This window comes from Peromyscus maniculatus, chromosome 3, assembly GCF_049852395.1.
Source record: "Peromyscus maniculatus bairdii isolate BWxNUB_F1_BW_parent chromosome 3, HU_Pman_BW_mat_3.1, whole genome shotgun sequence".
Taxonomy (NCBI): domain Eukaryota; kingdom Metazoa; phylum Chordata; class Mammalia; order Rodentia; family Cricetidae; genus Peromyscus; species Peromyscus maniculatus.
In genome coordinates, this window is record NC_134854.1 from 67,165,646 (window position 1) to 67,178,369 (window position 12,724).

A 12,724-nucleotide genomic window follows, 5' to 3' on the forward strand; every position below is an offset into this window, starting at 1 on the left:
AGTAAGGCAAAGAAACTGCATTTATTTAAAAAAAAAAAAAAAAAAAGCTCCACATAATTCTGAAGTTGGAAAATGATCAAGATTTAAGAAGCACTCCACTGGGGTACATAACTGCTCTAACTTTAACCTTCTGGAATGCACAAATTCCATTTCTCTGTTAGGTGTTAAAACTATCCAACTACCAGTATCCAAATATCCCATAAGCTGCTGTTTTCCCTTCTCTAATTCAAAGGCAGTTTGGGAATATTTCATTTCAGAGATGAATTTACATTTTCCTTAACCATTGAGTTTCTCAAATGAAAAATCTTAGTACTAATATTTCTTTAAATAAAAAAAATAAACACAAAGGAAACAGTTTGGATATTGTCAATGGCCAAGTCAGTCTTCCCAATGTGTACATGGTCCAAAAAACAAACAAACAAAAACCTAGTGGAAGTTAATTCCCTGCATCTGCATTAACACTTTATGTATGATCATATCCAGCTGAATTTAAATATTCTACACTTTCAGAAGATAGATTTTTGAGGTTTATGACTTCTTTCTAAGAAGCAGTAGTGTTTTCATGCACATCCACAGGCCCAGGAAGAAAAACAGCACTTTCACCTACCTGCTCATTACCATTGGTGGCATGCCCAGACTGTTCTGTGCCATCACTTTATTTATGCCTTTAAGAGCCACCATTTTGGCTTTCATGATAGGATCTGTAATTGCATCAAAATCTAAAGAAGAAATGTATTTTGACATTACTTATTTCATAGTTTAAGATCATGGTTCAAAATATACGAGGTGATAAACTTAAGTATCATAACCATTACATAATTTATAGATTCTTATTCTTTCTCGTTTAATAATCATTATTATGTTTCTTCTATGCTACATGGGGGAATCCAAAAGTGGTAACAACCTAACCTTGAATTTAGCTACATTTCAGGTATCCATAACTGAAGCATACTTATACATTAGTTCTTCAGTAAGTAGAATAAGTCTGTCAGTCTATAGATAACCATAACAGTAATGTACAATAATGCAATTGTTATTGGTTCAAACTTTTATAGAGCTAATTAGAATGATTTATTTGGGGCTGCAATAAAAGGAATAAGAATTTGCAGTTATTCCCAATACTAAATAATTTCACTAAATTAGTAATCAATTTTTAAAAGAAAATCTACCAACGCCTCTAGGATATACCTACATAATAAAAGTATTGAGAAGATACTGAAAGAATCTCTTTGCATGTACATGGGAAAAGGAGCAAATGATGCAATTTGTACTGCAATGTTGATACAATGCTTTTTTGTTGTCACTATTGTTTAGAAGAAAATATTCCTCAGATATGTGCCCGCTGATTTTTAATTCTTATAAGGCAGGGCATTGAAGAATATGGGCTGCATGGATTTGTATTTTCTTAAAACTAGTAAATCAACAAAAATAAGTTGAAAGGAGCTTCTGTGGGGAAAACAAAAACAACCAAAAAATTACTAACAAACACTTGTACACAAACAAGAAGCATTATTTCTATCATAATTTTCTTAAATTTATCTTATCGTGAGTCTGAAAAAAGACTGGTAACAATTGGCAGATTAAAAACTAAAAAGAAGGACTAGTTTCCATTAACACTATAAAAAGGTGAATTGAACGAGGTCACAATTCAAAGTTTTCATCATTTTGACTGACTGGAAGGAATCTAAAACTCCTGTTTTCAGTTTAAAGATCTAAGAAGACAGAAAACTCTCACTGATATACTCCAAATGAAATTTCAATAATGAAATCTTACAAGCATGCTGCATATACCCAAATGCCCCCAGTAATGTACTTTGAGATACAAGGAATTTCCTACCAATGTTAGGGAAGAATGGTTCTGACCGCTGACGAATCATGGCTTGCATTTGTCTTTGCTGCTGCTGTTCCTGCCTCTCTTGATCCAAAAGATCTTGTAGAAGCAAAGGCTGTTCCTCTAGAAGGAGTGGCCTCTCTCTGTTCTGCTGGGCTAATGTTTGAGGAATCATTAGCTGTTGCGGTCCAGACATGCCACTGGTGCTGGACTGATCTGTGAGAGGCACAGTTTGATTTGTAGGTTTTCCTGTCCCTAAATTATGGTTCACTGATGACTGACCTTGAATGAATCCTGGATTTACTGGCACACCCTGAGAAAAAACATGGTTTACCCTAGGGACCACTGTTACATTAGAATTCATGGCATTATCCAAAAGAGGTCCAGGTGGTGCTATTAATGTAGGAGGCAAACTTGACCCATGAGTGGATGGTGAAATGGGCATATTTGGTGGGGAAGACCCCAAAGGCCTAATATCTGAATTATCACATTTCTCATTAGAAAGTAAACTTGAAAGGACTGGAGTTGTTCCGGTTATATCACAAGAGTTCATCACATCCTGAGCAGGCAGAGGAGTAGAGCCTTGAATGGTACTGACACCAGAGCCAGCATTTTCTCGATTGTTTCTTTTCTCAAGCATATCTGGATCAGTAGGCAGCAAAGAAGTCTTTTCCCTGTCACTCGGGTCTGTATGAGCAGCAGCTTGTGAGCACAGAGCATCAGCATCACCTTTACTGTCACCACTTTCCTTCATTTCACTCAGTGTCTCTTCTTTAGGGTGTGGAGATAGGGCTTCTGTCTTTATCTCACTGGTACTAGTGGATTTTTTCTGTGACAAATCGTTATCATTGAGAACCATAGTTTTGTCTTCTTGATCCCTTTTTTTTGGTTCAACCGATACACATTGATTTTCTAGCTTATCATCAATTGGAACATTAAGATCTAATTCCTCATTGAACATGCTTTTTTTATCCCCTAAGTCAAGTTCCGGATCTGTGTATGCAATGATATCAAATTCCCCTGACCTTAGGAGGTCATCCAGGTTAGGATCATTTGTTTCCAAATTACCTAAAGTGTCCAAGTCATCGCCCTTGCCATCCTCTGTGTCTAAATTTAAATTTTCTAGATCTTCATCATCCAAGTCTTTGACTTCAACTCCCTCAAGGTCTTTCACATCCAGTTCTTTCACAGCAGGATCATCAGAGTCTAGCTTTTCCTCTAGACCATCAGAAGACTGACTTACTTGTAAGTTATCAGGTGTTGTTTCAGCTGGAGTAGATGTAGACAAAGGAGCCTCAGAAAATTCACCACCTAAGGGATGACTTAGAGGCCTCATGACAACAGAAGATTGGTGGGCAGCATGATCTTGCTCTTGCTGAGATGGTGGGACGTGCTCTAAATTTGGATGCACAGGTAGCTGGTTAGGTAGACACTGGGGAGGTCGTCTCACAGGGTCTGTGTGTCTAGGGCCTGGAAAATCAGGTCGGGGAATGAAATTTCCATGTCTGGGATGAGATGGTGACTCTATAACACTGCCAGGAGAAGGAGCGAATGGCAACCGTGATCTTCCTTCAGGAGCTCGATGCCTCAATTCAATAAATGCTTGGCCTAGTATGTTATGCTGCTGAACTGGCAGACCCTGTGGTGAAAAATGCTGAGGAAGCCCAACTGGATTATTTATTGGTGGGTTATTTGAAGGTCTAGGCATTTCCATAGACATTGATCTTCTTATGTGTGGAGGAATTCCAGATCCCTGTATTTGCTGAGGAGGCACATGGAAGCGATCTTGGTTTGGTATGGGACCATGGCTAGCTCCTGGAAATCCAAATCTAAAAGGGGAAAAAAAACAAAACAAAAATACCCAAATAATGAAGAATGACGGTCAATTTAGAATTGAGATGAGGAAAAAAAAGAAGTTTTAAGTTAGTCTATAGGTTAAAAAGAAGAAGAAAGAAAGAAAGAAATACTACTGCTAAGCCCAACGGCAGTGAAAATGCAAGAGACTCTGAGAGGAATTGGGAGAAGAAAAGATCACAATCACAATACATAATATATGAAAAAACATTTAAAAAGTTTTTTTTGTTGTTTTTTTTTTTAAATAGACAAAACTGGGATAGTGCAATGGCTCAATGGGTAAAAGTGCTTGCTCTGTGAACAACCTGAGTGTGACTCCCAGGACACATGAAGGACAGAACCGATTCTACAAAGTTGTTCTCAGGTTACCACGTGTATCTTGTGCCTTGCACACACAAATAGAATTTTAAAAGCACGAAAGAAAGACAGAAAGAGAGAAAACTTCTTGAGCAAGCGTGACACCACATTTTTTTATACCCTTCACACAAGCAAAAAATGCCTATAATCCTAGTGCGGTTGAAGTGGGAGACTAGAGCTTCCCTAGGGCTCACTAGAAAGCTAGTCTTGTCATATTGGTGAGTTCCAGGTTGAATGAGAAACCTTATCTCAGAAATATAAGGTAAAGAGTGATAGAAGAAGATACACAAGCATCAACCTCTGACCTCCACATACACATGTATATACAATGTCCCCCCCCAAAAAAAAACAGCAATGGGCACAAACTACAACTAAGTTGTAATAGAAAGGGAAATAAAGAATATAACAGATACAGGTGCAAGATTAAACTGTGTGTCATGTTAAAGAGCACTCTCCTTAAAAGACTAGGTTTGTTATACATCTCAGCCCACTCGACAACTCAACTGGATCGCTCAAAGTTTCTAAAGGGAGGCACCTTTCCAATTTGCAACTCTCTGTAAACATCTTACAATGTAAACTAAAAGAGCAAAATGTATTGTTATCATCCATCACATCATAAGAAGCTTCATTAGGATGCAGTAGCTATGGTTTGGAAGATACGATTTGGCTGACATGATAAATTAAATCAGTAGGATTACAGGTATTCTGTCAATATTTAATGACAAAGGGTCTATCAAGAAACTTAAGAGTTCCTAGAGGGAAGAAGTCCATGACCTTTCCTTAGTTAAAAACAATAATGACTGTATCTCACAGTGATGAAAGAAGTAGAAATGTGTAATAACTTCTTGCACAATAATACTATTTGTCCAGTTCCTTCTTCCAACATCAACTTAAATCTAGTGGGAAATTAAAAGCATCACTTAGCCGGGCGGTGGCGCATGCCTTTAATCCCAGCACTCGGGAGGCAGAGCCAGGTGGATCTCTGTGAGTTCGAGGCCAGCCTGGGCTACCAAGTGAGTCCCAGGAAAGGCGCAAAGCTACACAGAGAAACCCTGTCTCGAAAAACCAAAATAAATAAATAAATAAATAAATAAATAAAATAAAATAAAATAAAATAAAATAAAAGCATTACCTAAATCCATGAGGTCTTATCCCCATACCAGCAACCTCTGGGGGATAGGGTCCCCGCTGATCTTTGGGGAAAACTGCATATCTAGGTCCTAGTTGAGGGATAACAGGCGATCGAATATTCCCAGGATAGGGAGGTGGAGGTCGAGTGAAAGCCTGGTTGATGCTCTCTGGCTGCCAGTGTGGAAGGGGCATTGGGTGAGGTGTATCCTGAGGCCCCTTCTCCTGGCGACTAGCAATCTTCTTCTGCTGTTGTTGCTGAAGAATGATTTCACGCAGCTTTTGCCGCTAAATAGAAAGAAACAAACTTGTCGGGATTTATAATTCAAAAGATTTAAAACACTCTCAATGTTTCCATTATGTGACTACATTAATGTTTAAAATTTCAAAATGCTTTAAAGTATCATAAAACACTACTTACATTTAACTACTAAACACACACACACACACACACACACACACACACACACACACACACACGCACCCCAAAACCAACAAATGACAACAAAAACTAGTGATTCCTGGGTCTTTTTCCTTGGCCAAATAACCACCATAAAAGAAAAAGTTTTCATATTTAAAGATATTCCAACAACTTCATGAAGAATGAAATTAGACCCAGGTTAAATCCAATTTAAAGAATAATTTAAAAAAGAAAGTTTAACATTGTTGTAGAAGAAATTACATTTGTTTTAATGAGGAGCTTCCATAGATAATATATTAAAACATCTGCAAACACTATGTTTACCTGTCTCAGTTTCTCTGTGTCAGCTTGAGACATGTTCACAGTGTTCTGTGTATCATTTCCTCCCGAAGTTGCCACGGGCCCAGGAAGCTGGGAGACACTGGAGAACTGTTGTCCTTGGGAGCTTATGGGAAGGTTTGAAGATGTGCTGAAGTTTCCTTCTGACCCAGGACCTGGACGGTCAACAAGGTCATGGACAACTTGACTAGTTCCAAAAGAGTCAGACTGAGGCCTGGGAGTCATTGGAGGCTGCTCATAGGGATCACGAGCAGCAGATGGGGAAGCACGGTTGAATGTGTCTGTAAGGCCAGGCCCAGGTAGCCTGGGTGTCTGGGAGCACATATCAGGTGGCCTTATCAAAGGGCCAGGTAAACCTGGTACTCGGTTTTGTGCTGCTTGCAAAAAAGGATCCTGGTTTGGCATGAGAGCTGGTCTTGCACTGGAGGACCTATTAAAACCGTCTGAAGTCCTTGGCCTTGGTGTTGCTGGTGGCTGAGAATAGGGAACAGAAATCCCAGGTCTTGGCGTTCCGAGATGATGAGCATATGGATCAGTGTGTCTCTGATTTACCACAGATGTAACAAACATGTCTGTCTGTGGAGAAGGCCTGGGAGTTGGTGGCTGCTGACTATATGGATCAATAGTATTAGGCCGGGGAGTACCAGGAGGTTGAGAATAAGGGTCTGGATTGGATCGAGCAGTTCCTGAGGTTTGGGAATAAGAATCGATACCAGGGCGGGGAGTTCCTGGGGCTTGTGAATATGGGTCCTGAGATGTTGACCTTGATATGGTTCCAGGCTGAGAAAAAGCCCTTGAAGAATGAGTAAAAGAGTCACTCATTGCTGGGTGTGGAGTTAGGGGAGGCTGGCTATATGGATCATTTGACTGATTATGAGAAAAACTATCTACAGGCCTCGGTGTCAAGGCAGGCCTTTCATAAGGGTCAATAGAGAGTCGTCTTGATGCCTGTGACACAGATCCATATGGATCCTGAGATGGAGGAGGGTGCAGTGGGGTCTTAAAAGGCCCATTATCCAGTGGGGTAGGTGTCAGCAAAGGTCGTGCATATGGGTCAGGTAGCCGTTGCCTTTGAAAGGCATCTGCTCTAGGAGAGGGTTTAGTAAAGTGATCCATGGTGCCAGATGCTAGAGGACCTTTTGTAGTTTGTTCGGAAACCACAGGGGATCGAGGAAGGCTAAAAGGTTTGGGAAACTGATCTGTCATCATGGGCCTAGGTGTATCTGGAGGCTTTGCATAAGGGTCACTGTTTGTCATGGCGGAAGCACATAAATCTCTGGCTGGGGATGGCCTAGTGGCTGATGTTTCATTCATCTGAATAGACCTCGGTACTGAAGATAGAGGCACACAGTTTTCCACTGGTGTAACAGAACTTCTTCTGGGAAAACTATGGCCCCCAGGAGGTGGTCTAGGAGTACCAACCATTTTTGCGTAAGGATCCACTGGAGATGGTGGTCTGGAGTGAGATGATCCAGGTGAGAACATCTGTGGAGAAGGTGGCTGAGAACTCTGGGACTGAGAAAGACATTCCTGAATGGGTATCCGGGATGGGGTTGAAGGAGGGGGTGGAGGTTGTGGCTTGACAAACACATCATCTGAAGGTGTGGAAGCAGGGGCACTGGGTAAGTGTTTGGAGAATAGGTCTTTTTGGAATGTCTGTGCAGGAGATGCATTTCCATTGCCAGGCTGAGGTGTCAAGGGACTTTGTGCTCCACTACTTGGAGTATCTGAACCAGAAGGTACTAGAAGGTGCTGAGAACTGAGTTGCTGCTGCTGCTGTTGCTGTTGCTGTTGCTGTTGCTGCTGCTGTTGCTGCTGCTGCTGCTGCTGCTGCTGCTGCTGCTCATTTTTCACCTGTTCCAGCTTCTGTGTGGCTTCAATTTTAGCTTGTTGCTTACTTTTCTGACGCATTTGCTGTTAGGACAGGAAAAAAAGAACATAAAGAAGAAAACAACTATCATGGAGAGAAAGGCAGCACAAAGTTCATCACCTGATGTCAGTACAACAAAAAGAGATATCATCATAGCATGTCCCATTCATGCCTGGAGCAGTATATTATCTGTAATAGTTCAATAAATATCTAAGACCAATTTGAATATATACTTTACCAAAAGGGAAATCTATTTTAATACTTCAAGTTCTATTAGGATCTATATTCTGAAATGGCATAAACATCTCTCTTTCTCAAAAAGCAAAAATGCAATTTAAAATCCAAATCATCCAAATAACCCATACCTGTCTAAATTTCCATTCCTGTTCATGCTCCGATTCTCTCTGCTTTAAAGGGTCTTTAAAAAGATCCGAATCGATGCGGGAGCTGGGATCAATGCTGTCTTGCTGTTGTTGCCTTTTCATAGAATCGTTTGACATCTGAACTTTATTAATGCGTAAAGCAGCTCTGTTATCTCTGGCTTTTTGCTTTGATAAAAAGAAAAAAAATATGTCCCAGTGTTTTTAAGATATAAAAGTTGTGTTAAATAGTTGAAATATCACTCTTGAAAACTTACAATCTCTCTCTGTTAAAAAAGAACCTGGATAGTATCCCATCTCCACATGCTACTACCAGGTAAAGACAATTCTATATATGTACTTTAAGTATGGTAAGAAATCCCAGTGTAATAGAATATATTTTACTATAATTCAAACACATCGTTAGAACAAAGAAATAGCATGTCCCTCAATTTAAAGAATTGAAATTAAAACAGCTGGAAATCTGAAAATTACCATCAAGGAAAATTAGACATAAGAAAAACAAATTCTATCATTACTAAATTTAAGGTAAAACAAACCACAGAATTATCCCTCAGGCCTGCCCCTCATTAGCTCCACCCAAAGTTATCATTATAACTGAAAACTGGTGTGTGGAAGATCTTGTAGATAACAATAGAATTTTTTTTTTTCCTACAAGGCTTTGCAGCTGTGGCTCCAGCTGAAGCAAGGGTTCAGTCAAGCTCCTCAGGAGAAAATAAGTCACTATCTGAACTTTGAATTCTCTTAATCATTTCCAGCTATGGTGATATTTCAGAACTCCTTAAAGGAAGTGTGTTTCTTTCAAGATGTATAAAGATTCTTTTGTAAATCTCATACATAAAAAAAGAAAATGAATCTCATCTTCAAATGCAGTACTATACTATCTTTTAAAGAGATAAAACAATTTTAAGATGAGATGAATTAATTGTGCCCTTAAAATACTCTGGTCTGTTAAAAAATGTTCTGTTTTTTAGTAAAAGGAAAGAAAGAAAAATAAGTTAATATAACTTTAAAATAAAACTAACTGCTAGTTTTCTAAGTATTAACAAGTATTTCTTTTCATTACTTCATTAAAATAAGTTTCAAATATTGTGCTTAAAGATCTAACACATAGGAATTATTTAAATACCACATATGGTGCTCTTTCCTGAGAGCTGGCTTTTCTCCACAACTTGGCAATTTGTTTCACTCGAGTAGTCCAATCTGCAAAATCACAGAGGACACACTTTCAGAAATACAGTGATACAGTGTTGTAATAAAAGCTACTAATAAACTGGCTATCATCTTATTCAGATCATACTTATTCAGATCAACACAAAACAGGTTGAGTATTAAAAATCTGAAAATCAGAAATCATCTAAAATTCAAAATGTTTTGAGTTCCAACCAGAAATCTCAGCTGGTGATTCAGTCTTAGCCTTAACAAAGCACACTCAAAATGCTACAGAAAATTATCTTTCAGGCTTTATGTACCAGGCATAGATAAAATAAATGAAGATCTTGTTTGGGCTTGCATTCCAAGTATAAGATATTCCTATGATGGGGAATGGAGAGAGAGGGGGCTCAGTGTAAGTTAAGATCACCGATGGCTCTTCCAGAGGACCCAGGTATGAGTCCTAGTATCCACATGGGGCTCACAACCATCTGTAACTATAGTTCCATGGGATCCAATGCCCTCTTCCAGCCTATGTGGAAACCATGCATCCTGTGGTGGAGAGGGTGCTCATGACCTCCCACACCTACCTGGGGAGCTACTGACAGTTGATGGATCTAGGGGAAGAAGAATCCATTTCCTTTATGGGAAAATTTCCTTTAAGGGTATGACCCGTAAGGAGGTAGACAATGCTCCAGTGGCTGGATCCTATACCCGGGAGCATATAGGCACCACAAACGGGACTCACTGGGTTGTGTTTTGTTTGTTTGTTTGTTTGTTTAAAGGAGGACACAAAGTCGGAAGGGGACTAGGGGTGAATCTGGAAGGGGTAGAGGAGGAAGAATGGATAACACTGATGATCAAAATACATGAGAAGGTCTCAAAGAATAAAAATGTACTTAATTAAAAAAAAAGAATTGCATAGCATTAACTACCTCATACTTGAGCACTGTTAGGACCTAGAAAACTGACAATCTCATAAATTAAAGAAAGTTTTGGGAAATATACAAATGAGCACAAGGCCTAGGTATATTAAGTACTAAAGGAATCTGCATTTCAGGCAACCAGGTCAGATAAACATTTGATGAAACAAAGACTTTCTAGTGTATTCTTCAAAACAAAGGCAAGGCGTTCAAGAGAAAGCTGTCAAATATCATAATACATCCATGACTGACCTGGGAATTCTTCCTTTAAATTAGGGAAATTAATATTTGTGTAGAGAACTGGTGCTACTGTTGCCATCTCACCAAGAGCCTCCTCCTTCTCCCACTTCAGTGTGCTCCTCTGGGCATTTGACATGGTATCATTTTCTCCTTCCATAGAGGGAGCTGGCACCCAGGAACTGTTAGGATCACTTGCAATTGCATTAAATGCTGGACTTTTATCCCTGGAAAAATAACAAAACACTTTCATCACTTCATCAACAAGGAAATTTTCTACTAATACTGTGCTCAATACTACTCTAGTTAGGATTTGTTACAAAATAACTTTAAATATGGTTGATGATCTTAAGGAAAACTCACAGTAAATGTAACAAATACTAATATCATGCATAATAATTTAAAACATTAAGACAGAATAAAGGTTGTTATAATTTAAGTTTCTACAGAAAGTAAGATTTTTAAATACCTGACATCAGAATAAGGGGATTGTGCTATAGCAGGGAAAGTCCCCAATCCACTTCCAGGAGGCAAAGAATTATGTGGAAGATGAGGACTGGGTCCAATAAGGCCATTCATGAGTGGCATCCGGGAAAAAACATCTTAAAGGAGAAAAAACAATCATTTAATTTACTTTGCAAAATATTCATAAATGACAAGTGGCTGAAATACTTAACAATTTAATACTATTTAAAGTAGTAATTTTTTTCAACATTATACTATATAATACAGATTAAAAGGTGATGTACTTGATTACAAAATTTTGAAATGTGGTCCAACTCTGTAGCTTCACAAAACCTTAAAGCACCTATGTATTCCTCCATTTAAGAGAAAAGATGTGGAAGTAAAAAAGATTGTTAAATGTCACATGAGTAAACAGGAACACATCTCTCCTTCATTATTTATTTAAATAACTTTTAGAGACAAGAACTTGCCACATAGCCCAGACTGTCCTAGAACTACAGTCTTGCCTCAGCCTTAGAGTACTAGAGTTCACCATACCTGCCTCACAGTTACGTGAATCATTTTCAACTCTACCACACCTATCTAAGTTATACTAGTTTATGAAAAGAACCATTTTGAGGAACACTTCATAGAAAAAAACTGAACACTTATCTAACTTACATGAAGAAACATCCACTTACTTTATCTCAACCTTCTTGAAATTCCCTTTTCTGCTTCTTAACTTTCTGTATTACTATTAACAACACTACACTCTGTCTCACTTTCTTCTCACTCTAAATGCAAATTAACGTGTACAATCTGTCTCTAACAAGACCATATCAGAGTTTTGCACTCACTCTCTCTATCCTTTTTACTTTTACCTAACCTTTAAAAAGGGAAAAGATAAGCTGGGAGGTGGTGGTACATGCCTTTAATTCCAGCATTGAAGAGGCAGAGGCAGGCGAATCTCTTGAGTTTGAGGCCAGAGCAGATCCAGAACAGCCAGGGCTACACAGAGAAACCCTGTCTAAAGAGGGGAGGGACTAATAAGAAACATTACAATTGACTAATGTAAGTTAGGTGAGCTGAGCACAGACTTATACTTCAGTATATACCTCAGGAATCTATACTCTGCTAGCAATATGATTCTCTAGGGGAAAAAAATATCTCATTCTTCCCATAACTCCAGTTTGTAACACTAGAAAAATAACATGTATTCTTTCATCTATGGAGTTGACTAATTGCAACTGCCTACAAGTCAGAATGAGGTATTTATGTCTCATTCTACCAAAATAAAAGCCATGTATCTTACTGCCTAAATAAAGGCACACATACAATGAATGGTGGAAGGAAAAGGAGAGTATCCCTTTGTACATGGTTTTAATGAATTGTCTGAAAAATCTTGAGTTATGGATTGTTTGTTTATATTATTTAATTCACTTAATTTTTACTCTCTCTCACATCCATTCAATAGATTACTAGAATTCTATTTTTCATGTGTATGTGTGTTCACCTTTGTGTGGATACATGTGCACACAAGGGTGTGAAGGTTCAAAGTTGCTGTCCAGTATCTCTCAACTGCTCTCCATTTTGTTTATTGAGGTAAGGGTCTTCCCGGAAGCCAGAGTTGAACAATTCTAGCTAGTTTAGCCAGCCAGCTTCCTCTCAGGAACCTCACTCCTTGCTCCACCCAGTCTCTGCCTCCCAAAGGCTGGAATTAGAGGTGGGCCTGGTGGGCTACCACACTCTCCCAGCTTTTATGTGGGGGCTGGCTATCTGAACTCTATC

The 12,724-nt window shown here is 38.9% G+C and overlaps 1 protein-coding gene across 10 annotated transcripts in view; it reads right to left on the reverse strand.

The window, feature by feature from the left end:
* Positions 1-12,724, reverse strand: part of Kmt2c (lysine methyltransferase 2C) — a 237,116-nt gene that overhangs the window by 39,892 nt on the left and 184,500 nt on the right. For all 10 annotated transcript variants that reach the window (XM_076565985.1, XM_042273251.2, XM_076565989.1 and 7 more), the window contains 8 exons: positions 10,962-11,094; positions 10,508-10,719; positions 9,310-9,383; positions 8,166-8,348; positions 5,916-7,844; positions 5,175-5,458; positions 1,838-3,660; positions 608-719 (listed from right to left, as the gene is read on the reverse strand). In XM_076565985.1, the coding sequence (XP_076422100.1) occupies positions 608-719; positions 1,838-3,660; positions 5,175-5,458; positions 5,916-7,844; positions 8,166-8,348; positions 9,310-9,383; positions 10,508-10,719; positions 10,962-11,094 (4,750 nt within the window). The remainder of the gene's footprint in view (positions 1-607; positions 720-1,837; positions 3,661-5,174; positions 5,459-5,915; positions 7,845-8,165; positions 8,349-9,309; positions 9,384-10,507; positions 10,720-10,961; positions 11,095-12,724) is intronic.